The 26,362-nt window shown below is 45.6% G+C and overlaps 1 protein-coding gene and 1 long non-coding RNA gene across 8 annotated transcripts; both read left to right on the forward strand.

Moving 5' to 3' along the window:
• Positions 1-200: 200 nt before the first annotated feature.
• LOC149911997 (uncharacterized) lies at positions 201-10,509 on the forward strand. The gene is made up of 6 exons (XR_016462585.1): positions 201-1,168; positions 7,387-7,485; positions 8,250-8,402; positions 9,051-9,281; positions 9,661-9,806; positions 10,096-10,509. It is a non-coding gene; the product is annotated as an uncharacterized LOC149911997 (long non-coding RNA).
• Positions 10,510-11,772: 1,263 nt separating this feature from the next.
• LOC149911998 (E3 SUMO-protein ligase RanBP2-like) lies at positions 11,773-26,354 on the forward strand. 7 transcript variants are annotated; one of them, XM_090132879.1, is made up of 12 exons: positions 11,773-11,927; positions 12,430-12,608; positions 12,698-12,873; positions 13,178-13,220; positions 13,555-13,713; positions 14,421-14,558; positions 14,646-14,783; positions 14,992-15,171; positions 15,258-15,341; positions 15,832-15,970; positions 16,144-16,241; positions 16,751-18,467. In XM_090132879.1, exons 1-12 carry the CDS (start codon positions 11,885-11,887, stop codon positions 17,957-17,959), a joined length of 2,586 nt encoding a protein of 861 aa, XP_089989005.1. In that variant the 5' UTR covers positions 11,773-11,884; the 3' UTR covers positions 17,960-18,467. The 7 variants fall into 7 exon arrangements, 1 of the variants encoding a protein (XP_089989005.1); XR_016462531.1 differs by lacking the exons at positions 11,773-11,927; positions 12,430-12,608; positions 12,698-12,873; positions 13,178-13,220 and adding exons at positions 21,485-21,662; positions 23,103-23,217; positions 24,610-24,762; positions 25,894-26,354 and having other exon boundaries at positions 16,751-20,758; XR_016462526.1 differs by lacking the exons at positions 11,773-11,927; positions 12,430-12,608; positions 12,698-12,873; positions 13,178-13,220 and adding exons at positions 19,311-20,758; positions 21,485-21,662; positions 23,103-23,217; positions 24,610-25,407 and having other exon boundaries at positions 16,751-18,230.
• Positions 26,355-26,362: the final 8 nt, after the last annotated feature.

The following is a 26,362-nucleotide window of genomic DNA, read 5'->3' on the forward strand; positions in this document are numbered from 1 at the left end:
CCCTCCAGCACTCGGAGGCGTCCGTGCGGGGAAAGTTTGCTCTCGGCACGCAGCCACGCGCGCCCCACACGCCCGCCCCCGACGAGCCGCTTCCTGCCAGCACGGCGGACGCACGCGCGGTCCCACGCGGACTTTCCGAAGCCGGCGCGGCCCCTTCTGCTGTGCTTTTTCCCTCCCCCTCTCAGCAGAGGTAGGACGGGGGGGTGGGCCCACCTCCCGCCGCTCCTCCGGCCGACGCCGCTGGAGCTCGGCGCTCCGCTCCGCTCCCTGCGGCCGCCCCATTGGGCCGCGCGGCGGCAGCGCGATGCGGCGGGTGGGTGCGCGGCTGGGCGGGCCGGGAAGTTGGAGCGGGAGCCGCGGTGGCGCGAGGGGAGGGCGGCTCCGGAGCTGCGGGGAGCCGCGAGGAAGTTGCGGGGTGCCGCGGTGCGGAGATTTGGCGGCGTTCGGGAGAGCGACGGCGCGCCGTGCCCGTCGCCGGGCGCCTCTCGGGGCTTTACGTAACGGCGGCGGAGCCGGGAGCGGCGGAGCGGCTCAGCCCGTCCCGCGCTGCGCGCCGCGCTTCTTCCCGTCCCCGGCAGCGGCAGACGAAGAGCCGCTCCGCTCCGCCGTCCCCCCGGGTTCCCTTCCCCACTGCGCCGAGCGGGGCAGCCCCGGCGGGAGGGGTGCTGCGCGCCCCTGCCCCGGTCGCCCCTTTCCCCATCGCTCCCTGCGTTCTCCCCTTTCTCCCGCTTCTCTCCTTTCCCAGGGCTTTCGCATCCCGCAGCCGATCCGCTCTTCGCGTATGTTGGCAGTGTGCCGTTTTGTTTCTCCCCTCTCCTCGTAGCGAGGATCCCGCTCCGCACGACGTGTGCGGGGTTGACTTTGTGCCCCCGCTCGTCTTCGGTCGGTGCCGGGGATGGCAGCGCTCCCCCCCGCCGCGCCCCGCTTGCACTTCTCCGGCCCGTCCGCCGCGATGTCTGCCCACTGTGTAATATTAGGCTGAGCTCTGGGAGCCTCCGCGAAGGCACGGAAAGCGCGGAGCTGCAGCCCCGGTCCTCGCTGCCGCCGCGCTGCTCTCTCCCTGCGAGGGGCCGTGTCCGACGCTGGGCTCCGGCTGTCCCTGGGTGTCCCGGGAGAGCGGCCCCGGCACCGACGCTCCCGTCCTGGTCCCAGCCTCCGGAGGTGCCCGGTGAGTGCTGTGATTCGTTTTCTTTTTATAAAGGGATGGGTGGATGCATGTATGGATGCTGGCGCTGGGAGCTCCGCTGGTCCTCAACGCGAAACAGTAATAAGGATGTGAAATAATACCTATGATTTAGCAGCTGGCCCAGGGCAAAAGCCCTTGCCCTGTCCCCCAGCGGGATCAAAGCTCTCCTGTGGCTTTGGAGGGATATTGGAATTGCTCTTTTTGGAGTTAAACAGATTGGACTCGCTGCGGTTTGCTTCAGTCGCACGAAGGAAGCACACCCACCGGGCAGGGAGCAGGGAGCAGGGAGCAGGTGGCGGCCCAGCTTCGAGACACCGTGGCCGTGCCGTGGCAGCAGCTGTAGGTGGCAGCAGCTCTCGGAGCCGTGGTTACTCGGCTCACTGCAGGGGTGCGGGGCTGCAGCTCCTCGGAGCTGGGCGGTGTCTCTGGGCACCGGGCACATGCCGAGCTCCTGAAGCCTCGGAGCAGCTGCGGGGTTTGAAGACTTGTCCTGCTGCAGGAACAGGGTACAGAGCTGGGGTAGCTGTGTGTTTGTGGGTGTGTAGGAATGGAATGTTGTTTCTGCATTAGATGTGAAAAAGGGGGAATTGATCTGAAGAAGTAGAGCACAATGTATTTGTATTTTGCAACTTGTCCTTAGAAATAGCTGATGTAAAAAAGTAGAAATACCGTATTGTTAGTAACATGCTTTGGAAATATAATTGCTGAATTGTGTGATTAACACAACTCTTTAACATCTTTATCAATGACATTGATGACGGAATTGAGTGCACCCTCAGCAAGTTTGCTGACGACACCAAGCTGAGTGGTGTGGTTGACACAGTTGAAGGACGGGATGCCATTCAGAGGGACCTCGAGAGGCTAGAAAGGTGGGCCCGGGTGAACCTGATGAGGTTCAACACTGCAAAGTGCAGAGTTTTGCACTTGGGCCGGAGGAATCCCAGGCATCCCTACAGACTGGAAGGAGAGGTCCTTGAGAGCAGCCCTGTGGAGAAGGACCTGGGGGTCTTGGTAGACGAAAAACTTAACATGAGCCAGCAGTGTGCCCTTGCAGCTCGTAAGGCAAATGGGATCCTGGGCTCCATCAGAAGAGGGGTGGCCAGCAGGGACAGAGAGGTGATTGTTCCCCTCTACTCTGCTCTTGTGAGGCCCCATCTGGAATACTGCGTCCAGGTCTGGAGCCCCCAGTACAAGAAAGACAGGGAGCTGTTGGAGAGGGTCCAGAGGAGGGCCACAAAGATGATCAGGGGACTGGAGCACCTCCCCTATGAGGACAGGCTGAGGGAGCTGGGCTTGTTCAGCCTGGAGAAAAGAAGGCTGCGGGGTGACCTCATTGCAGCCTTTCAGTACATAAAGGGAGCCTACAAAGAGGAGGGGAATCAACTCTTTGAAAGGGTGAGTGACAGCAGGACAAGGGGAAATGGTTTTAAGCTGAGGGAAGGGAGATTTAGGTTGGATGTCAGGGGGAAATTCTTTACGGAGAGAGTGGTGAGGTACTGGAACAGGCTGCCCAGGGAGGTTGTGGATGCCCCGTCCCTGGAGGTGTTCAAAGCCAGATTGGATGGGGCCCTGGGCAGTCTGGTCTAGCATTAGGTGGAATGGTGGTGGCCCTGCATGTGGCAGGGGGGTTGGAGATTCATGATCCTTGAGGTCCCTTCCAACCCTGGCAATTCTGTGTGATTCTGTGATTAATTTTTGCTTGCAAAACTGCAATAGTTTTTAAATGTTCCAAATAGTATAGATATAGTATTATGGACTAGAAAGCATATTGTAGGGCTGTTCTGTTTGGATAAGAGACCCTCAGCAAAAGAAAAACAAACTTAACAAACATCAAAGCAGGCAGGGCCTCCACACAAGACTGGCTTGCCTTGCTCTGTGGGTAGGTTGGGATGCAACAGGCAGGCATCAAGATACTCCCCCCTGTCCTCCTTCCAAGCTTATCTCTATGCAAGGACGAGCAGATGTGCAGAAACAGTGACCAAGTGTTGAGTGAGCAAGTGTGAGAAGTTAACTAATTAGCGATATATGCTTAGCTAGCAGCAATTTATGTTTATCCAGTATCCATATGTTTAGTTGAGCATTAGGAAAATTGTGAACCTGAAGTACTCAGCCAATGAGGAACGAGGGGAGAAAGAGATAAGCATTGAATAATAGGGCATAAAGGATGTAACGCTGTTTTTCTGGGCACTCTCCTGCTTGCAAGAAGCCCGCCATTGCAATTGCAAATAAAATCTGCTTTATCAGAGATACTGTCCTGATAAATTATTCGTATATTTCCAACAAGGGCAAGGAGAGGGATAGCCTTGGGGTGGTTGGTGGCAGAAGGATGTGCGAAGGGCCAAGTTAATTGAAAAGCTGGCTCAATAGGGTTGTCCTGACCTGGAGACATGCAGAGGTGAGCAGTGTTTAGTCCTGGAGTCTCTTCTATTGGGTGCTGGAGCACACAGAGGTAGAGGTCAGCATGCAAGGCATTCTGAGGGCTGGGGACTGAGGGGCAAGATCCACAGTGTGTCTGAGGATGCATTTTGGTGTCACAGACGGTGGTGACTGCACAGCTCTGGGGTTAGGAGAGGAAGAGCGGTTGCAATCCAGGGTTTTGGGAGTCTGCACCATCAGGGCAGTGTCAGATCTCAGCTCGGGTGACCCCAGGGAGCTGAGAGCATTGATGTAGGTGACAGCTGCTGAGCTGCAGCCTGACGTCACTCTGTGAGCTTTACACGGGTAGCCCTGAACACGGCCGTGTGCACTGAGGTCTTTGCATGCGGCCGCGTGGTACTGCTCACATTTACACGCACACAGGGATGCGTGCGAGTGCACGGGCCTCGGGGAGCTGCGCTCACCGGGCGGCACCGCGGTACCAGGCGGGCCCCGGCTCCAACCCGGCATCGCGGCCCGCACACCCCACCCCTCCGGCTCTCCTATTGGCCAGCCGTGCCCCATCCGGCCCTCTCATTGGCTCTCACCGCCGTCTGTTATGTGCACGGTCACGTTACTATAAAGTCTGTGCTGGTACTGAGGAGTGGAACGGCTTGTGTCTGCCGGTAACTGCCAGCAGCGCTGCGGCGATTCGGGCAGTGATGCACAGCAGCTGTCGCGCTGACACGTGCTGCACTGACCCGCGTCTGCAGGGCGGCACGAGTGACGTCCGTACGGATGGAAGAACCGGGTCCGTGTTCTTCTGTTGTGCTCGGATCGGTTCATGGAGTTGAAGCAATTCGAACATCTCCTTATTGCTCCTGAACAAGATTTTGCATAAAATAACTGATGCTTGTGTAGGAATGGAATGTTGTTTCTGCATGTGACATTACAAAGAGCAACTGGTTTGAAGAAGTAGAACATCATGCATTTGTATTCTGTAACTTATCCTTAGAAATAGTGATCTAAGAAGTAAAATTCTGTATATGTTAGCGGTATGTTTTAAAACATTATTACTGAATTATGTGATTAATTCTTTCTTGCAAAACTGGAATAGTTGTTAAATGGTCCAAACAATGCGAGTATAGTGTGTTAGGGATTAGAAAACATACTGTAGAGTTGTTCTGTTAGATAAGAAACTGCCAGCAAGAGAAAAACAGATGTAGCAAACATCAGAGAAGCCAGGGCCTCTACACAAGGCCGGACTGTCTCACTCCGTGAGGAGTTGGGACGTGACAGGCAGGCGCCAAGATAGCACAGAAACATAAGCTCTTAGTTGTTTAATTACCCCTAGCATTTGTGCCCTTTACACTGGTCACTGTTCTGGTCATCCCTCTGTCCTCGCACAGAGATAAGCTGGGAAGGAGGACAGAGGGGAGTGTCTTGGAGCCCGCCTGCGGCACCCTGAGGTTCCCACAGAGTGGGACAGCTCTGCTTCGTGCAAAGGCCCTGGCTCCTTGAAAGCGTGTTCAATGTGTTTCACTTCTGCTGGCCTAACGAACCACCTCACAGCGGGTTTCCCAGCTCAGAACACTACACCCACATCGCTTAGGACATCTAGAGCCTACCGCAGCTTTGTGAGAAAGGATTTCTCATGTAACTCGGTAACTGCGTTTCTAAAACACGTTACTAATGTGCGCACGGAACTTCTACTTTTCACATCAGCTGTTTCTAAGGATGCGCCACAGCGCGCTTCTTCAGATCAACCGCCCTTTCCAATACCCGACGCAGAAACGACGCTTCCGCTCTCCGCGGCGCGTCGCTACGGGTGAGGAGAGCGGCTCGGTACGCCTCACCGCGCCGAGCTCCGTAAGACGCGCGAGGGCAGGCCGGCCGAGGACGGGACCGGCGGCGCCCGGCAGCCCGCGCCGAGCGGCCCGACGTCCCGCGGCTCAAAGCGCCGCCGCGCGAAGCGCGAACCGGCCGCTCGGCGCCGCGCATGCGCCGCCCCGCGCTGTGACGTCGCGCGTCGCCGCGGTCGGCAGGGAGGGCGTTCCGCCGCGTCCGGCGGGGAGCTCCCTTAGCGGCGCGCGAGTGCCGGCCTTCCGCCGCTCCCTCTCGCTCGCTCCCTCTCCCGGCCATGGCACGGCGCACGAGGCCCGAGGCCCGAGGTGGAGCGGTACGTCGCCTCCGTGCAGGCCGCCGCCTCCTCTCCCAGAGCGGTGAGTGCTGCGGCCCGGCCGGCGCCGCCGGCGGCGCTCCCTCGGCCTTCCCCGGGCCGCGGTGGGGGCCGCTCCCCGCCCGCCCCGTCCCTCCGCCCCTCCCGCGGGTGCCGGGCCCGAGGGCGGGCTCCTCCGGCGGGGAGTCGAAGCCGAGGGAGGCTGCCGGCGGGCGGGCGCGGAGTCGCCTCCTCGGAAACGCGGTTCGCCGCAGCTGCGCGCCTCGGAAAGCCGCTGAGCCCTCGGCGGCTTCGGAAGGAGCCCGGCGGCGGGGCGGAGTTCGGCTCCCTCCCGTTCCGTGCGCACGGTCCCCGGGCTTCCGGCCTTCCCTCTCTCGAGGAGCCGGAATAGGGAACGCGTGCCGTTCGGCTTTGGGCTCGTTTGGCCGCTGTGCGGCTGCTGTTGCCGTGGGTGCGACGGCGTTGTGAAACGCCGGCAGGAAGAGAGGGAGAGGCGGGGGGAAATAGCTCTGCTGCCTGCGTTGGTGGCTGGGCAGCCGGGTGATCCCCTGCTCTCTGGAACGACTGGCTGTGGAGCGCGGTCGGTGATGGAAGTAGCTGCTGGTCTTCCTGTTGCGTTGATTTTGGAGAGGAGGGTTGTGCGAGGCTGCCGGCGTTTCTTTTGAAGTTCCTTTCCAGCCCCGTTTACGAGGAGGCGGGGCAGGCGAGAGAGGAAGGTGACAGAAGCATGGACAGGAGGAGCTTGATTTGTGGCATTTGTTTTCTTCTGCAACGTAGATAGGTTGCAAGAGAAACAGCTTGTATGTAGCTGACCCCATTCTCCTCTCTTTAGTCGGAAGTGTGCTTGTGAAAAGTAACAAGTGTGAGGACTTGCTTTGCTACTAACCTCAGTTTCGCTTTGGTAGCCTTTGCCAGTTACTGGGAAGAAATGTTATTTTCTTACTCCTGTGTCTTTCAAAAACAAAGCCCAGAGTACAAGGAGTGAACTGGAACTGATAACTGTGAAGACACTTTAGGAAGTATTATGCACCCCTGGAAAGAAGGGTCTCCCTACTCAATTACTTCAAAAGTACTGTATATTTAAAATGTACCTTTTGGTTTTTTTTTTCTCCAGAGATCTTTAAAAGGATTCTTTTTTGCTAAGCTGTACTTTGAGATAAAAGAATACGAACTTGCTAAGAGGTAATAAACGTTACGTATGTTGTTCTGTTCTTTAAAGTGTGATGGGAAAGCTAAATGAAGTAGAGTGGAGAAATGAAGACCGTTGTCATGCTGTTTTAAGGTAGCAGCAAATGGCAGAATGTGGTGCCATTTAAATCTTCCTAAAACAGCAACTTAAAGCATGGGTAGTTACGTGGTGCTGTAAAAACCCATCCGGTAGAAATGTCTTTTATGCCATCGTGTTACGTCCTTCCTACAGTTTCTGTGAGCTACTGCTTTATTTAATGAAGGCCAGTGCTTGCAGGCAAATATGCAACATCTGTACGTGTAGCAATAATGTTGTGCCTTACTTGAAGATCTAGATCAAGCCCCTTGAACTAAATACAGCTAACTGTCCTGTGTGACAGATTAAAGTCCCACGTTAGCTGCAAGGTGTGGGGGGACTTGTAATACTGAGGAATACTGATCCTTCTGGTTTTTCTTTCTTTCTTTATTTACTCTGTAGATATACATCTATTTATCTCAGTGTCTGAGAGAGAGATCCCAAAGCTCACAGATCTACGAGGCTCAGGATAACACGGAAAAAGCTTTTGGGTGTTACAAGGTAAGCACCTCACTCACCTCCCTGATGTCCTGCTTTATTCCTTTGTAAATGGACTTGATCTTTGTGCTTCCTGCTCTGATAGTCTTCTTCCTGCTGCCCTTTGGGCTAAGAATATGTGAGCCCTGTAGAATTCTGCAGTAGGGATTATGGTGACAGCAGTAATCCACCTGCTACTGAAAGACTGGACTGAGAGTGTTTTTCAGTTGCATTGTTTGTTTTCTTGTTAGCGGTGGGCTTTTTGTTTGTTTGTTTCCTCAGAGGTAGAGGGAACGGGGCAAATACAGTTCCGATTAGGTAAGCATATAAATGTGAACTTCACAGTCTGTGTTTCATTATTCGGGCACCGGGGAGGGAGAGGATACACACAAAAGTCTTGTTGCCAGCACAGTGACTGAGTGCCATCAGCCTTTGTGACTTAATTCTGTTTTCCGGAAGCCTCCGTATTAGGTTAGGCTAGAGATACCCCTGGTCTGTCTGTCTGAGTAGAGCAGCAGCGGGTGGTAGAGGAGCTGTTTTTGACATTGTTTCTCTTACGGTGTTCTGAATTCCAGCAGTTGTCTGGGTGTTACAAACCAATGGTGGCCTTTCAAAAGGGAGGCTTTTCTTAAAGCAGTGAGAAAGTATTTATTGATAGTTCTAATTTGACTTGCTGGGTCTGTTTAATGGGGGACATGTTTGACATGTTTTCTTTCTTGTTCTATGTTGACTGCAAGATCAAGTTACTAGTAACCTTTTTTCTTATGTGTATGCATGGGGAAAACCAGCGTTCTGTGGAGCTGAATCCAATGCAGAAAGATCTTGTACTGAAGATTGCAGAGTTACTATGCAGTAACGACATCGCTGATGGAAGAGCAGAGTACTGGGTTGAGAAAGCTGCCAGGCTCTTCCCTGGGAATCCTGCTGCTTACAGACTGAAGGTAAATTCCAGCTTCTGATCTCTGTTCTGTGCCTAGAAGAAACCTTAGTTGCGTCAAGCGATGGGAAAACCATGGTAGTAATATTATCCAAGAGGTCAAGATTAGATAGGTTAAGTATTGTCTCTATTACATGACTACACTGCTTTCTAGTTTTTTTTAATTTGAGTTGAAAACTGTCAAGTGTAGGAGATGCTGTTATTCCCTAATACTGTGTAAATGCTTTCAGTCATACAATCTCACTTTTGTACAGGTGTTAGTTTTCTGGAGCACAACTGCAATGAAATTGAAGTCTTGAGAGGCTTGTGCTTTGGGATTTTTTGTGTGGTTATGTTATTTTATTTTATTTTTTTAGACAAGCTGTTCTGTATTGACATGTGGCATCTTTGAACCAGATGGTTTGACAGTCTTAACTTAGCATCTAACTTAGCATCTACAAGATGCAAACTCTAAAGCTATGGGTTTTGGTTTTTTTTTTTTTTCCCTCACTTCTAAAATGTTTGTCAAACTCTCTGTAGCACCTACCAGCTTTCCAGAGCAGTTTGAGTAATGTAGTCTGTAATGGCAATGAGAAAACAGTCAGGTAACATAGTTGCTGAAGAGGCTCTCGTAGAGAATGAAATTTTAACGTGTTGCCTTCGTATGTGATAGGAGCAGTTACTGGAGCGTAAAGGCGAAGATGGCTGGAATCAGCTCTTTGATATGACTCAAACCGAGCTCTATGCGAGACCAGACGATCCCTACCTTAACGTCAGACTGGTTGCTCTCTACCGTTCAAATAACAGATTAAGAGATGCTGTGCTTCATTGTCAGGAGGCGGAGAAGAAAATACCTGTAGACTCCAGCTTGGAGTGGTGTTTGTGCGTCGTAAAGACATTTGAGGTATTTAATCATGTTTTGATCCTGTCATAATCTCCCATGTCCTTGAAACCGGTGTTATTCTCTTAGTATCGTTACGATGGCAGCTAATTCTCAAGTGGCTTAACTCCTTTAAATGTAATGTCTGCGGAAACAATGATTTATTTAGGATTTTCTTAAGCCTTAAAGAGTTGTTTAGTTTCTAGCTGAGGTACTAAGTTAGATACAGCAGCTCCATCAGGGAGGGAATTGCTGAGGCAAATAGTTCCTGGAATTTTGCTGCTGAAGAATACGTTAACATCTCACCTGGGAAACTGGATTATGTAGCAAGATGTTCTGGAGAAACTCTTGCCTTCATAGAAGGATGGCGGTTCCTCATTCTGTGATGAACTTTATTCTTTAGGAATATCTTGAATCAGTACGAGACTTGGAGGCTGATAAAAATAATTGGAGAGCTGTCAAGAAGGATCATCTGCTGGCCTATTCTAGCTTGGTTAAAATGACGCTTGCTTCTAGAGATGTTTGAGAAAGCAGAGGGGCCCTTGAAAGGTACTCTTTTAACTGTTCTGCTTATTTAAAAAAAGAAAAAAAAAAAAGAAAAAAATTGAATATTTTTTCTGGGTCACCGAACTTCTAGCAGGCGTCATTTTCAGTGAGTAGCTGCTTTATGGATGGAAGAGGAGTTCCTCTGTACTAACTGCAAAGAGTAAATGTTGCTAGGCTTGATCCGCAAGCTGTGTCTGAGCTAAAGGCCTCAGAGAAGACTCAGTGATAGGGGTCTAGTATAAATCCTGGGAGACCAGGACTTGGTTGAAAATGAATCTTTTCTATGTTCCAGTTTTGATCGTGTGCTTCACTCTGTGAAGCCGTGTGCGAATGGACCTGATGAGCTGTCTCGTACCTTCCTTGAAATGAAAGGACACTTCTACATGCACGCTGGCACTTTCCTGCTGAAAACGGCCCAGAACAACGAGGCACAATGGAGAGATGCATGTGAACTCGCAGCATTGTGTTATCTGAAAAGTTTCCACGTAAGTCACTCTTCAGTTTGTGCCTGTAATTGTTGCAGTTCTTGAATGCTCTCACTGTACGCGCACTGAACGCCTGCATTCCAAAAACTAACTACTGTTTTTGAGGCTGTCTCCTGGCCAAATCTTACCCTTCCATACTTGTTTAAAAGATTTCAAGTAGTGTGAAGAAAATCTCATCTGTTTCACTTGTCAGAAGTAAAGTGACTAAGGGCTAATGAGTGTGTTTCCTGTAGACTATTCCCTTCTCTGTAGTGCAGCTAAAATAACTAATATTAAGGTTAGTGGTATGGGGGGGAGGGGAATGACCTGAGTAGCTCTCACATACTAATTGCGTAAGCAGCAGAGCTTGATCAAGCTTAATTCTTTGCTTTATGGAATAAAATCAGCTTTCCCTTTTGCACAAGTGCTTGCGTTCAAAACATCGCTTTCTCTTGTGCGCTCTTACAGCTATTTGCAATTGTTCAGTTACTCACCTTGTGTCCTTTTCAGGAAAGAAACAAGCTTGTTTCCTAACTTTTAAGACTAAATGAGGGTGAGTTGTTTTTTGTTGAGAAGAAGCTGTAGCAGTTCTTTTCTTTCTTTGCCAGATTCCTAAACCAAAGTCAAAACTAAGAAGAGGAGATCGTGCTGGGCTAGATGCACTGGAAATGTTGGCCTGTGACCGAAAAAGCCAGTCTGGTAATAAAAACTAAGAATTATAAATGTTCCATTTTATAAGCAGTTAATGTCAGAGTTAATGGCTTGTTAAAGAGCACACTTGGCGTCTTAGAACATGCTATCAAACGTTCTGTATTTTGGCTACATATGAAATACAAAAGAGCGGTTTGATCCTGACACGTAATGGGCTTTTTCTTTTTATTTCCAGGACATTAAGATAGAATTTAACTTTCAGTGTCTCCTAGTCTGCTGGTTTCTGCCTACTAATATACTATTTGTAAGCATTGCTAGTCCCAAGTATAAAAGAAAATATTGCTCCTTTCCTGTCACTTTTGTTCCCTTCTTTGTTCCAACAGGTTTGGTTTGGTGCATTTTTTTAAAAATTTTTTTGGTGAAGCCGAGGTAGTTGTTTTCAGTCTTCACTATCCTGTGGGCTCTAGATGAAAACAAAGAAAACACCTGGCATCAGGCTGAATTGTTCCTGAATAGATGAGACTGACAGCTACTTATTTTGAAGACAATTGCAGTGTCATTATAATAAAAATACACAGTAATTCTGGAGAACTGGATTTGAAAATGCCTTGGGACTGCTGTCAGCCCATATGCTAAAAGGGTGACTTAATTATAGGGAGAGTGTAAGTTAGAAATTTGTATTTGTAAATTTGATTTGTAAATATCATAAGGGGAAATCTAGATTCCCAGCCTAAAGCAGCAGGAACAGCCCACTGCATTAAATATTGTTGTCCTTGTTTAAGTTGAGTGTTCTTATGTGACATTACGTTTTTCTAGGTCATATGTTGCTGAACTTAAGCCACGGCAAGGAAGACTTCTTGAGAGATTGTGGAACCTTTTGCAAACAGAAGTGGTTTATTTACATTGTTTGAAAGCCTGTTTGGGAGTGGAGCTTCTAAAGAGAGGTCTTTTCTCAGCACAGATGATATGGGAGATGTCAGTCCCCAAGCACCAGAGCAGGGAGAACTGAGTAAATACGATATTGATGAGATGCTACTTAAACTCAACGTAAGCATGACTCTGTATTAGAGGTTCTTCTACAAGTGCTTCATCTGCAACAAAAGACAAGTATCTGTAATAGCTGCTCGTGGTTGCCCTACTCAGAGGGTGCTTTGCAAGAAGTTTCACTTTCAGCTGTAGCTGAGGGGCAGTATCATCATGCCAGGTTCTGAAGAATTTCTCACATACTTCCTGCTTCCACACTGTTGTCTTCTGGTCTGCTCTGACTCATTTCCAATTGAAGCTGGAAAGTGCTTGTACGCTGGTGAGTGCTGATAGGAAGGCCCACATTATTTATGTGTAATCTATGAACACAGGTGACAGGCATAAAAATGAAATAATTCCAGGATGAATTGTGAACTAATGATATATTCATTTTTTAGGCTTTGAATTTGAGCATAACAGGAATAGAATGATACCTTTCCTAACTAGGATGCAGATCCTAGCTTCTTACAACCCTTGTTTTTGCATAGGTGCTGTTTGGATGCACAGTGGTAGTCTCCAGCACCTTGCATGGCTTGGCTTGCAGTGGAATTCCATGTCAGTGTTATTCCCACTGCGCAGATCATTACAACAACTCTTTCACTTGCCCCAAGAGACATCAAGACTGGAAACAGATGCTCCTGAGTCTATTTGCCTGTTGGACCTTGAAGTAAGCAAGCTTCCTAAGTTCTTAAATGCATTTAAATGCCTGTTTTTTGTTACCTAATACCTTCTGTTTGTTTATTTTCACCAAAACAGGTTTTTTTACTCGGGATGGTGTTCACTAGCAACTTAGAACTGCAAGAGAAGTTTAATACTCAGCGTGGCACACATCAACCTCTGTTCTTACCGTTGCTGCTGTGCAAACAGTTCTGTACTGAGAAGCAAAGATCCTGGTGGGATGCTGTTTGTGCTCTTATGCAGAAAAAAACAATGTAAGGCTTCTTCAGTTTGGAAATATTGGAACCAACCTTCTAGATGGCTTCTGAATTGATTCCCATAGGTTGCGTAAAACTAGTTCCTTTTGTTTGACGTCCTTTAAATGTTAAATGTTTTTTGCTGTAGGGGTGTGAGATGCTGAAGAACTTTATAAAAATGGGCTTTACATTTCTGACAGTGCATTTGTAAAGAAGAGCTAGCTTAGGACTGAAGCTGCTTGTTATGTTCATCAAACAAATGACGTGTGAACAGATGAAAAAGAGGGAATACTAATTGAGGAATATTTCTTTTGATATTCAGACCAGACTCGGCAACCAAACTGAAGCTTCTTGTACAGCACGGAGTAAGTACTGTGTGAGCCCTGGAGAAACACGGCCTTCAGCCTGCCTTAATTATACGTTGGGCAAGAAGTCTGCAGAAAACAGTACGTTAAGATTATCTGTAAATAAGTATCATCTGTTTTTCTCTAATTTTGCAAACTTAATAGACTAAATAAAATCAGATGAGAATGTAGTATTGAGAACTGCTGCTACTAATTTTGATGGGATGTCATGCAAGGCAGTTGCTCTAGTCAAATACTCTTACCTCACTACTCTCAACTGCATCAGAGAAGAATAAGTATGAATAACACTCTACTTAAATATTCTGCGATAGTTTGAATTTCTCTTCTTCAACAGGGCGTTAGCCTTAACTCCCACGACCAGAAAGAATATACTGGAAGAAGCGTCTACTACTGGAAGACAACTTTGCTTAGCTTGAGAACTATCAAAAAGCACAGAAGTATTCCCGAACCTGCGTATCCTCTCTTCAGACATTTCCATAGTGTGGACATCCAGGTACTGATGGATTATTCAAAGATGAGAGTAAGAGGGGTTGTATGTCACAGGCTTACATATGAATTGTTAGCTGGTTGGTTTGTTTTTTGTTTCAGTTGGCTTTGTGTGTTGATGGGTTGTGGTTGGTTTTTTTTTTTTGTTTTGTTTTTGTCATTGTACTGCTACTACTGAGATTTGGTAGTATCTTTCTGTTGAACTTCTGAGTTTTAAAACTCTGATTGGAAGATACTGAACTGCCTTAGTACCTCCTCCTATTTGACTACTGTATGGGAACTGCTGAGTCACGGCCTGAACCTCTGATTAATCACCTGAGGTGAGCAATGAGTCAGCCCTGGGAGCACAGGTGAAAGCAATTCAGCTGTGCTGCAGGAAGGGGTGGAGCCTGGCTCCACCTCTCCTAGACCCATTTAAGAGCTGACTACCAGGGGGGAAGGATCTCTCTCTCTCTCTTCGGAAGATCCACTCCACTGGAGTTTCCTGAGTGAGCCCACGATATGGGTAAGCCTCCTATTTATTCTCTTTGTCTCGCTGTGTCTGACTCTCTTGCTTATTTCATTGTTATAACATCTTAATATTATTTGATTATATAATATTCCTTTATATAATTTTCATTGATTATACAACTACTTACTAGATGCTTACAGTCACTGACTGTTCCAAGTGTCCACACTGTGTCATGTGTGACGTGTCTTTTGCTTTGGTTGTAGGTCTTCCAGGTTGCAGCCTATGAAGAAGAGGCACGTGTAGTTTTTGCAATGCTGGATGCAGCTGAAGGCAAAATGGATGATGCTTTACTAGCGTTTGAAGCTATTAAGAATGTGGTTTCGTACTGGAATCTTGCCTTTGTAAGTTTGTAAATTGCATTACCTCAAAATGCTTTTCTATTACTTACATTCTGACTGATTATTCCTAATCCATATGCTGTTACTTAGCTTTATCAAAGAAAGGCAGAAGAGGTTGAGAGTGATGATACGTTACCAGAAGAACGCAAAGCCTATCTTGTTAAAAGAAAGCATTACCTGATGAAGATCATTGATGAAAGCTCCTCTGACCCGTCAGTAGCTGACAAAGTAAGTAAAAGAATTAATGCTTGTGTGAGTTGTCGTCTTACGTTAATGTTAACAGATGTAGGGCTTTCCTGGGGGAACAAAAACAACAAAAAACACCCAGAATTTCTGTGCAGAAAGCCTTGCAAACTGTTCAGCTGTAGATCAGAGCACAGCCTCTTGCTCTGAGGAAGAATTGCGATCATGACTTGCATTTCAAATACATTTCTAGCTGCCGGTATCTGTTAAAGCTGTAATGGAAATGCTGAATGCAGTGATCCAGGAGCTTGGAGAGAATGGTGAAGAGGGAAGTCTTGCCTCCGGAAATATCTCACCAGCTGCACATGTGGAAGTAAAATATTCAATTCCATCACCCAAGAAGTTATCTTTCTTGCCAACAAATACCTACCAGGTATATTAGCCGGTTACTCTTCTAGGGAAGTGTTACGTTTGTATAAAAAAATCCAAGTTCAATTAGTTTTTTTCTTTTCTTTCCAGTTTTCTCCTAAGACTGACTCTCAGTGGGCAGAAGATCACAAGTCCTTACTTCAAAAGCTGTGTCAGCAAGTGGAAGCTTTAACGGTAAGCAACTTGAGTCGCTATATTCGATGCAGAACAGTTGATCTTTTTGTTCTGGTAAGTACTTTGTGACCCAAGCATTGAACTTCCCTTACCAGGCTACCTCTTAAAACTCAGTGAAGAGAACTGCTATAAACATCTGCTTAAAGTGAGTTCAAGAGTAAAACTTTGTTGCCTACAAACTCTGATTTGGTACTCAGGTATGGGAAGTAATCCGGAGGATTGTGCGTGCAGAAAGTTGTGCTTTATTCAGCTTAGCTACTGTCATCTTTGTTCTGGGTTTATTTCTAGCTTCAGGGAACAGTCTCAGTTTCATAAAGCATAGGAAGATCATAGGTTATTGCAGCACTTAACTCATCTTTTTTGTGTGTGTGTCTCAGACCTTGAACATGCTTTTAAATAGCAGAGGAGCGTAGGGATCGTTCCTTAGGTTTCCTCCAAATACCGATGTAATACGTTTACATGCTCTTAATTGAAACACTGTCTTTAATAGAATGAAATACGGGAAATGAAACGTAATAGTTCCAGTGTAAATGTATCATCTCACTGCTGGCCTGCTGGAAGCTATGAAACAGATACAGTGTCAGATGGTTATCAGAGAGCACAAAATCTTCATGAAGCTCCTTTAAGGGGTAAGTTGATGCTGAATTTTTAATTGAACACTTAGCTAAACGGAGTAAGACTTCTTAAAATGTTTCTGCAGTGTTCGGAGATGAATGAGTAAAACTGGTCCGCTGGGAAAGTTCACTCAAGTCAGTAATCACAAAAACTGGATATAAACTCTTTTCTTGGTGTTCCTTTTCAGTTGCTACCTCTGGCCCATCTGTTCACTGTAGCCAGTCACCTGCTTGTAACTCACAGTCTCTTCAAAGAACTGCTGCAACCAGTGTAACACCAACAAAGGTGAGGGCGTATGAATCCGCTCAAGCCATTTCTACTGAGGTGTTGAACTGGTTTTGATTCTGTGTGTAGCAGGATATAACTGCGGTTCCCTAGAGAGCGTTTACTAAACTTGAGGTCTGCTGGAGACAGGCAGAAAGTTCCGTAATCAGCTAAGCTTTGGGATATTGGGTTTGGGAGAAACAGCCAGCAAAGCATGTTTTTAACCTGCTAACATATGTCCTCTGCTCGTTGTCTGCAATGTTCTTTTCCCCAAAATAGTATGGGGGCTTGATTTTTTTTTTTTTTTTTAATACTAAAGAAAAATGAATCTATTCAGCTTACGCTTCTCCCCAGTCTGTGTTTTCAGATACCACTCAAGTTTTGAACGTATGATTTTAGTTTAAACTGATTAGAGTTGAAATGTAATTTTACGGTACGCCTTGCTATTAAGAGTACATGTTGCGTGGGCTTTAGCACCCTAATCCCTTTTCCTCCTTTTCCACAAGGAAGTAACGGCGCTTTTTCTTTAGGCACCTGTCTGTGGCATGGATGGACTTGCACCTCAGCAGCGTAGATACGCTCATCAACAAGCAATCCGCACGCCACCTCTGCGAAACACTTGTGCTGCTGTGTTTCCTCAAGACACGTATGGCGCACCTTTGCATTTTGATGCTCCATCTGCTGGAATCATTTCACCTCGTGGTGGTGATGATCGCTACAACTACAGCCTTCCACAGGCAAGCACAAATCCACCACTGCCTGAACCAGGCTATTTCACAAAACGTGTGGTTTTAAAACCTCTAGAATCCAGTGTTAGTGTCGCACAGGACAAATTGGGATCTGCCTTTGCTAAAAAGGGAGGCCAGTGGAACTGTGACATCTGTTTAGTAAGAAATGAACCCACTGCCCCAAAATGTGTTACTTGCCAGAATACAAGCAAAACTAATTCAGAAGTATCTCTACAAGAATTTTCCTTGAAATTTGAAGGGAAAACATCAGCATGTACCTCTCAGAATCTTGCAGATGGTGAAGCAAAGCCTGCAGAGGAAGGATGTAATTTTTCAATGTGGATGCCTCTCGGTGGATTTAAATTTGGTATACAGGAGTCCAGTAAAAATACCACTAAGAAAGATGATCCATCCAAAGAATGTACAACTGACTTGACAAACATGGATGAAAAAGACAAAAATGAACTGCCTTCAAGTAGTGGAGTTACACTCCAGTCTGAAGAAACAGCAGACAGGGACAAGAGTGAGCACACCCGTGAGAAAGGCACGTTGGTAACATCTCATGTTTCTTGTACGAATGCAGCCAAAGCATCTCCTTGTGGTAACAACGCTGTGGCTGTGCTGGAGGAAGCTACCAGGGAGAGAAGCGACCTCTGCCATGGTGGTGATGCTTCTGATGCCACCGTAGAAGCTTTAGAGGTATCAAGCACCTCTGAAATGCCAGCAAAAATGGAGGTTTCTGCTCCAAAGTTTGTATTTAGATCTGAATCTGTCAGGAGCGTTTTCAGTAACAAAGGGACATTCCCGTTTGGGAATACTTCAGCCCCCGGCTCCCTCTTTGGATTCAGCTTGAATCGTCCAAGAAAGAGCGATGAAGGAACTTCAGCATCTCGGAAAGCAGAGCAGGAAAAAGCGGGAGTAGCTGAACCCCCCAGAAGCTGTAGTGCTGCTCAGAAACCTTGGGAGAGCGAGGCATCCCAGCCGGCTCCTTCGGCACAACTTCTCGTTTAAAATCCTGGAGAAAGGTGAGTGTTAATTGAACCAGTAATTTATTCAAGTGTGCAGCTCATTAGTCAGTCACTTGTTAATGCTGGTCATTGTGTATTACTTCTTCTGTCTTAATAGTATGTCGTTTCTTTCAGTTCTAATGCACGTCTGTGAATCTTCAAATCCTAGACTTTCAACTTGAGTAAATATGAAGTTGTAGTTCTTTGCACGTAAGAACAGAAGCGTGCCTTATGCAGGACTCAGTGCAACTCTGTAGTGAGAAAGGGAGTTGCAGGTAGGATTTTTGAATCTGTCCAAGGCGTCAGAGTTGATCTTAGTGTTGCTTTTTTTTGTAGGGAAGGAGTTTGGTACTGCTAGAACCAGGAGATGCTAATATTGTTTAAACAATGAGGCGTTGTTTAAAATGTCAGGGTGAAGTGCTGACAGTGCATTTTTTGTGTTGAGCTGGCAGTTATTGTGTTCAAGGCCTCGCTCTGACTGGTAACCTACAAGAACAGCAGTTGTGCTTAAGCTTCAACTTGAATTATCCCTTCAACTAGGAGGCATCCTCCTTGTCTGCTTCCATTCCTTTCCAGTAACTTCACATCTGTCGCTTGAGCCTTTGTTTGTCGTGGATTTTCTTCTTGTACTTCCCAGAAGTGTTGTGAAATAAGCTCTATTCAGTCTCTGGTTAATATCATCTGGAGTTCCAAATGCTCAAAGTTCATCGGTAGCACACGCTGCTGCTGACTGCTTTCTGTTTCTTACTTTCTTTTTCAGTCCTTGGTTTTGCTTTTCCTCTGTAGATGATACCCATATGGCTCTTCTCTGTAGCTGTATTTTGTTTGGCGTATGGCCATCAATAATTCTTGTAACAATATGAAAATGCTGACCTGTTCTTGGTCTGAGACTTGAATTTCAAAAGGAAAGTGTATAGTGCTACTAGAACAAACAGACAACATTTACAATATGTTTACAATATTTAAATTGAGAAAAACTGTCATCTTCCATTTGGCCAGTCACTCTTTCTGAGGCTGTGAGTGTCTGTGTACTAATAAAAGGTGGCACGTATTGAGCTTCCAGAAATATAAGTAAATGTCAAAGGAAGCTAGTATTTGTAGTGGCAGTTGCAAGATTGAAGTCTTCATTACTGCATGGAGGTTCTTTGATAGCAGCAGAAAACCCAAGTGTGATGGATTTACAGTTCCTTGGTTATCCTGAATGAGTGTCTTTTTACATAATGATGTTATTTCAAAAGCTCTACATTTAAGATGTTCTGAGTATCGTTAGGTTACTTTATAATGTATGTGCCAAAAATGATCACGGTATTTAGCTGTCTTATCAGCTGTTTTCCACTAATTTTTGTGCTTTGCAGCAGGCCCCCTAGTCAAACGTGAATGTGTTACTGCTTGGGAAACTAAATCTTCTGAGCAGAAGGCTAACGGAGAAACTCCACAGGTCCCTTCTACGTCTGTCTGTGGCTTTAGTAGCAGTGCTGTTGCCTATCGTAGGCGTGGCGACCTGGTTCGGGAACGGCACGGCGACCAATCCCAGGCCGCTCGGTCCATCGGCTCGCTGACACCAATGTGGTGGACGGCAAATGGCGTTTATTAGCGGGAGAAACAGCCTTATATAACCTGGGCACTGAACGCTATTGGCTATCGGGGGGGGACCCTGTCTTCCCGTACAACGCGATATCTTCCGGGCGCCAGACCCTCACTACCACAGTGTGGAGGATGCCAGTCCAGAAGGCTCTCAGAAAGAAGTAAAAACTCAAAGAAAAAGTATGAGTCAAGTCTTTACGAAAGTTTAGGCAATAAATTTGCAGTATTATTCTTAGACTATTTTCACTTAGTGAGAAATAAAGCGTCCGGCAGATTAGAAACTACTTGGCTTGTTTGACTGTGTCTCAAGTCTGTTCTGGCACTGGAACTATGGTACTACTAAGAACTTAAGTTTCTCCGGGAGAGAAAGGAAACAGCTTTGCCTCCTAAAGTAGAAACAGCTTTGGGTAGTAGAATTCCTCCTAGCAGGTATGTAAGAGTTAAGTGATTTCAGAGCAGTTTCCAAGGGAAATGGTGCTTGTTTTGGAATTGTACTGCTTCAAAGGTACTTCAGTCTCTTGTTGAGTCAAAGCTGCGTGTGTTTTAAGTGTGATGAAGAATGTCTGAAAGCTTCCAACAACAATTCTTGTTTGTTTTTTTGTTTTTCCCCAGTTGTTCACTTCCCTTAATCCCTGTTAGTTAGCTGTTCTGAAACATTAGTAGCACTATAGGAAAGTTGGAGACTGAGAACTTACTATCATGTTTTTACTGTACTGCTGTTGTAATTAAATGAAGAAATTTATCAATTTCTGGAAGGGAGGGAGGGGAGAGAGAAAATGTGGCTTTTTTGGAGGGAGTCGTTATTCTTAGTGTCCAGACTTAATGTAGTTTGAAGTTTGTATTTTAGGCTCTTATGGCTTATTTGCTTACTGTTTTATTAATCGTACTGACTTAGTCTCTACAAGTAAGGAAGAATTACATACTCCATCAACCAGTGAAGCAACAGCAACAGTATTTGTGCAGTCAGCTGCCAGCAGCAGAGAAGCAGAATCCACAGAAACTGCTCGCGTGTCAGAGAATTTACCAGGAGGTGGTGATACAGCTTTTTAGGAAGTAGAACAACTTGCTTGAAGAAGCCTGATGTAGCTTTGTAAGGCTTAACTCAGTTGTTCATGTCTGGATTTCGTGTTTAACCTTAGTATGCCTAATAAGAGGAGAAGCTTGCAATGACTGTAGTCTTCTAGTTTGGCTTCCTGTAAAGAATAGAACTTAATTGCAGGTTAGTATAATGACTAAGCAAGACTGATAGAGCACAAAAAAACAGTATGTAGTGTCCTTTAATTGGAACAGTTAATCTGATGAAGTCTGCAAAATGTCTTCCTCTTTCTGCAATATCTTGTCTGCCTTTCCTCATCCATTAATCATATTACGACGTCTGTTGTTTTCTTTCTTGCCTTGCCTGCTCTTTTTCTCCTTCAGAAATGCTTGTCTGTCACATGTTTCTCCAGTTCTTTCAAGCTTTTCTTTAACTGTGGAAGATGTGTTAATTGAAGGATGTTAAAAGGCAGTAATGTGCACATATAAAGTGAGGAGGATACGCAGCTGTGAGGCCTCCATTTATTATTTTCAGTTGATTCTTATTCTGATCAAATGCCAGTATTAAGTTACTTAGCAGCCTTCATAAGGGGAACACCTGGAATGCTAACAGTGCTGGGTTATCACTCAGCACATCATTCAGCAGACCTGAAATTTCACTGGGAAATATGCCGGCACACTTGATAGCTTAAAAATGAATTTCAAAGGCTGAAATCTGTTGGGCTCTCTCCTTTTGAGAAGGCAGGGCTGTTCGGTCACTTGAGTGCATGATGAGTATAGAGCTGTGGGTACAAAGCCACTGAAGAAAGGAAAACATCGAATAATTTTGGATTATGATGTCAGAATTGTAACAGTGTTGTTGGTGACAACAACTTCTGGGGGAATCACACATTACTGTGCTGTGTTTTAGGTGGAGGTAGTCTGGAGAAGAAGATGAAGGAATTCCCTTCAAAGAGAGGGCGAAATTTTACAGTTGGGCCAGAGATGCTGCTCAGTGGAAGGAGCGCGGTGTTGGAGAGCTCAGGGTCCTCTTCCATACACAGAAGAAGTGTTACAGGATCCTTATGAGAAGGGACCAAGTTCTTGAGGTGTGTGCAAAGCATGTCATCGCTAAAGAAATGAACTTAGTGCCCTCTGAAACATCAAACAGTGTTTTAATTTGGACAGCTACAGGTGATGCTGGTTAGTCGGTTGAGTGGTTTTTACAGTTCTTTTCAGTATCTTCTGTAGTTTGTTTGGCTTTGTTTTACCCTGGAGATTATACAGAACAAAAGCTGCTGATCTCTGGCTGCAGTGACTAGAGCTAAGGAAATCTCTTCTTGGATTTGTCTTCAGATGGTGAAGTGAAAGTAGAGCAATTTGGGGTCAGAGCTAAAGTTCAAGAACTGGCTAATTCTTTTGAGAGGAGATTTGAAGAATGCCAGCAAAGCTTGTCAGAGCTGCAGAAGGGCCACCTCTCTCTGGCAGCGGAGCTGTCAAAGGACACCAACCCTGTTGTTGTGTGTTTTGTTTCTGCCAGTGACGAACCTGTAGGACACACAACCACGGAGCTGCTTTCAAATATTGTCCCTCGAACAGCTGAAAATTTCAGGGCCCTGTGCACAGGGGAGAAAGGCTTGTGGGTTCAAGAATACCACATTTCACAGAATAGTTAGTGACTTCGATGTCAGGTAAGCTTAATGTGAAGGCTTTTCATTGAGAGAAAAAACCCATCTGGGCTGCAGCACTCCATGAATCCTGCCTGAAAGTGGGCTTTTCCAGTTCTTGAATGTGGTGAGAGTAGCCGAAATCAGCAGGGCTGCAGTCAGCAGCGATGCCTCAAGCTTTCCCGACACTTCTAGAGACCATCGCATTTTATTCTTGGAAAGCTATGACTTCAGGGGAATGCCACAGACTTGCATGTTAGACTTCGTTTTCTTCATACCTGTTATCTGCCTGATCACTTCTCTTTGGCAGCTGTTGGATCTGTAGGCTCTTCAGAGCCGGGTGTCAGCCTTTGGCAGCAGCAGGAGGCGGAGCTCCCGACGTATTGCAGGCAGCGTTTGCGCTGCTCAGGGCCTCGGCTGCAGCGTGCGTGCAGAGAACAGCGTGAGTGTTTGGCATGGCTGTGCAGCAGAGAATATGAAATGGTAGTTTTCTCACTTCCTCAGTGCCTCCCAGCACAGGACTCTGTGGTAGATCAGAAATTGCTGTGCGTGTTGGATTTGCTGTTTAGCAAGTGCATTCTCCTGCTGTATCTTTGTGTGTCTTTGTATTCTGCTGTACTTTGACTGCAGGAGTTTTCTCGCAGGAGGGTCAGGGCCATCCAAACTCAGTTCTGTTGTGCTTTGAGTATGGAGCTCTTTCAAGCCTTGATTCTAGGCCTAGTGGAGTAGAAGCCAACACTGTGTGAACAACAGTTGAAAAGTGTCCTTTTCTAGAAGAGGAGCAAGGCAAAAATGGTGATGTAATTCTAGCGATTCAGTTGCAGGCTTCTTTTAACTTTGTGTAGCATGGCATTTTACATCCTGTTACTATGTTTCCTACAGGTGAGTTCATTATTGGTTGCATTACTAAAGCTGTGAACAACCACTGGAAGTGCTTCTGCTGTGATATCTGCCAACAAGTATTGGCAGGAGTTGGATTCGTCAAGAACGATGGCAGGTGGGTCTTCACCCTTCCTTCTATCACTGATAATGATGAAAATGGAATGACAGTTGGGAGGGATGTAGAGGTTATGGTTCCTAAGGCTTTCCTGCTGAGATGGAGTAACCAAAGTGTCTTTTATGAGAAAAAGGTCTAAGAATGCATCACAAAACTGAGAGTGGATATCTTAAAATGTGTGCATAAAATATTAACTACTTGTCTACTTCGACACCGGATTTCCTGTCAAGTGTGTTTTGTACCTGGTGATGTTTCAAGATCAGTAGGATACACTGTGGCAGACACTTAAAAACAAATCAGATGCAGAAGTTTTGTCATTTTTAAATAGGTTTTTGTTTTCCCAACAGGGGTTCCCCAATTTGAGTCCAGTTTATCACCTTTTTCACTAATAAATGCGCTCATTTCAGTGGGATCCTTCATGGTTTTTTTTTTAAGTAAACTGTGTAGCCATTGATTTCATGCTTTTAATGCAATACACGTGGTTATGTAGAGAGTTAGGGCCCGTTTTGCCATCCAGCTTCCAATCTAAATTTCTGAAGAGTCTGAGGGTAAAGCATGGGAGTGGGGCGGGATGAAAGACTGCAATTTGCAGCACAGGGTGGTACCATAGGGAATAGGAAATCTGGGTGCAAACTTGCTTATAGCAGCAAAATGATTGACATTATTTTTCTAATACAAAGGGCAGAAAATTGGTTGTCTTCGGCTGCTTCAGTCATTATCTTGCCTATGTTCTTTGCTTTTAGTTGAGTTGCACAAAGTGTGTTTTTCTTTTCAGATTTCCTTCATCTCGTTTCATCAGCTTCTGCAGCTGCAGAATACATAGCTGCATGTTTTTACATCCCCCAGTGATGCATGGATGAGGGGGCATTGTAGGATACAACACACGTTACTAGTTGTTTGCTTTTTAGTACAAAGGAAGCTATTATTTCATTATCATGGCAGAGGCCGATTTGAAGAACAACCTGTAGTGTTGTGTCAGCGGTATTGTCAGCTTATATTTTTCTTTCTCTGATGTTTGATATCACGGGGAAAATGCAGAGGAGTGCATTTTTCTTTCCTTCAATTACATTTAAGTAAATCTAAAAGAAACCTGTGCTAAGAGAGCCAGAATGTAAGCCAGGCATGACTACAGCTTTCTAACCTGTTTGAGACAAGCTCCGTAGCTATTTTCATAGAGATTTGATGCATCCTACTTAGCAGGCTTTTCTCAGAATCAATCAAGCTTGTTTAAAAAAATAATCATATTGAACTGTCGTATTTGATGCTGCTAAAGACATTATTATAGTATAAATCCTGTTACTGAAGCAAGTGCTAAAAATTAAATGATCTCTACGGAAGCTCTGAAGTTGAAATTGTTCTATTCATGCTCTCAATTAATGAATTTTTGAACAGGAAGGAATTCACTGCTGATGCTCACGAACCGAAAGGAGAATAATTACATGGTTTACCTGCCGTGACAAAATGGGCGTCCCCATCTGTGGAGCACACAGAAGACCAGTTGAAGGACGTGTGGTGAACGCTATGGGCAAACAGTGGCACGTGGAGGTAAGCATCAGCTGACACGTTGTCTTTCACAAGTGTAAAGGTTAACGTACTTACCTGGAATATTGCTGATCAGCTTCCAAGAAAGGGTTAGAAAAGTGTGCAGCAGTGATCAGCAAATGCATCTCCTAATCCCATTTTCAACCTTGATGTGCCTGATCTTCCACTGAGAAAAGACCTCTGCCTGCGGAGCTAAAATCAGGAGATGTCCCAGGAAGCATTGCGAGGTCCTTGCAGAAGAAAATGTCACCAAGTGAGAAGCAGGATATATGGAAAGGCAGTAAAGTTCTGTGACAAACGTAGTGCTAGTGGGCATTATAACGTTTCTATGGCTTCCAGTTACTTGCCACGTAAGTATCTCTAAAGCAGTTTAGGTGACAGTTCATATTTCAAGTCTCTGTACAAGATTTACTTCTTTATCTTCCATTTAAGTTATAAAGATAAGCAGTCTAGTCCTTTTGTTGTGAAAATATCCTGTAGCATGTACTTTCTTCACAAGATGCAGTGGTGCTGAAAATGTAATCTTTGTCATTAATAACGTATCAGAATCACTTCAGTGCTTTTTTTTTGTAACTTTTGGGTTAAAGACAGTAAAAGGAATGTTATTTTAGTGATCTAAAAGTACAAAACAATAGTTGTAATTCTTATTTTCAGGATAGCTGGGCTAATCAGAATCTAGTTGCTCTTCAAGCTTAGTGTTACTTATGTTGAGCTGTTTCAAGCTTTTACAGATGTTTAAATGAGAGCAGCTAATGACACCCAGTTTTCCCCAAGAACATAAAGACGACTTGCCACTCAGGAGTAGTGGTTTAACACACAGCTTTTGAATGGCGTGGTCTTCCTTACAGCTGCAATTCTAAGATGACTGTGTGTTAAGATAAGCTGCATCAAGCAGCTCTTTCATCCGGTTGCTGAAGACTAACAAAGACTAAATTTGTCAGAGGACAGCACCTAGCATTTAAAGAAGAGGTATATGTAGTTGTACCGTTTCCCTCCAGACTCCCTTGACTGTGCAGTCCAGCACCATAATGGATAGACCTTTATTCTTTGGAAGCCAGGTGCAAGGTGTTGTGTACACATCTCTGCTTGGATAAATAAAGGAGGATTACATTTGGGAGTTCTGCAAGTTTGCAGGTGGATCCTAAATTTGTCAGCGATGAAGGGCAGGTGATTGAAATATGCTGGCATCCCTGCAGACAATAAATGCCATGACATGATTAGCAACAGTATTGCAGTCAGGATAGAGCAAGAACATACACCAGGGAAGAGTTGTGTGTTGAGTGGATGTACAGATGTTCAGCTGGATGTTTACTAAAAATGGGTATGTGACTCTTCATTGCTGGATTTCAAATGCTCAGATGTTCAGGATTAGGGAAGCAGCAAAACAAAACCATATTTGTAGAGCGTGGAGCAGATGTAAAGAAATATTTTCATTTTTAATATCATGAAGACATTTGTAATTAGATGACGCAAGATTCAATTGGAAACCCAAATCAGACTTGCCATCCTTCTCCTTTTATTTCAGTTTAAATAAAACAGGAAAGCTATTGAGATACATTTGAGAAATTACCGTCAATAAAATCATTGCTTGAAAACTTTGTTG

The sequence above is a fragment of the Phasianus colchicus genome, unplaced genomic scaffold, assembly GCF_987193195.1.
Source record: "Phasianus colchicus unplaced genomic scaffold, bPhaCol1.hap1.1 HAP1_SCAFFOLD_48, whole genome shotgun sequence".
NCBI lineage: Eukaryota > Metazoa > Chordata > Aves > Galliformes > Phasianidae > Phasianus > Phasianus colchicus.

Bases quoted from the DNA above. Each gene is read 5' to 3' on its own strand.
- LOC149911998 (XM_090132879.1), top strand. From the start codon at position 11,885: ATGGGAGATGTCAGTCCCCAAGCACCAGAGCAGGGAGAACTGA. The intron at 14,784-14,991 runs GTAAGTAAAAGA...ATACATTTCTAG, and splicing joins ACCCGTCAGTAGCTGACAAA to CTGCCGGTATCTGTTAAAGC. The intron at 16,242-16,750 runs GTGAGGGCGTAT...CTTTTTCTTTAG, and splicing joins CCAGTGTAACACCAACAAAG to GCACCTGTCTGTGGCATGGA.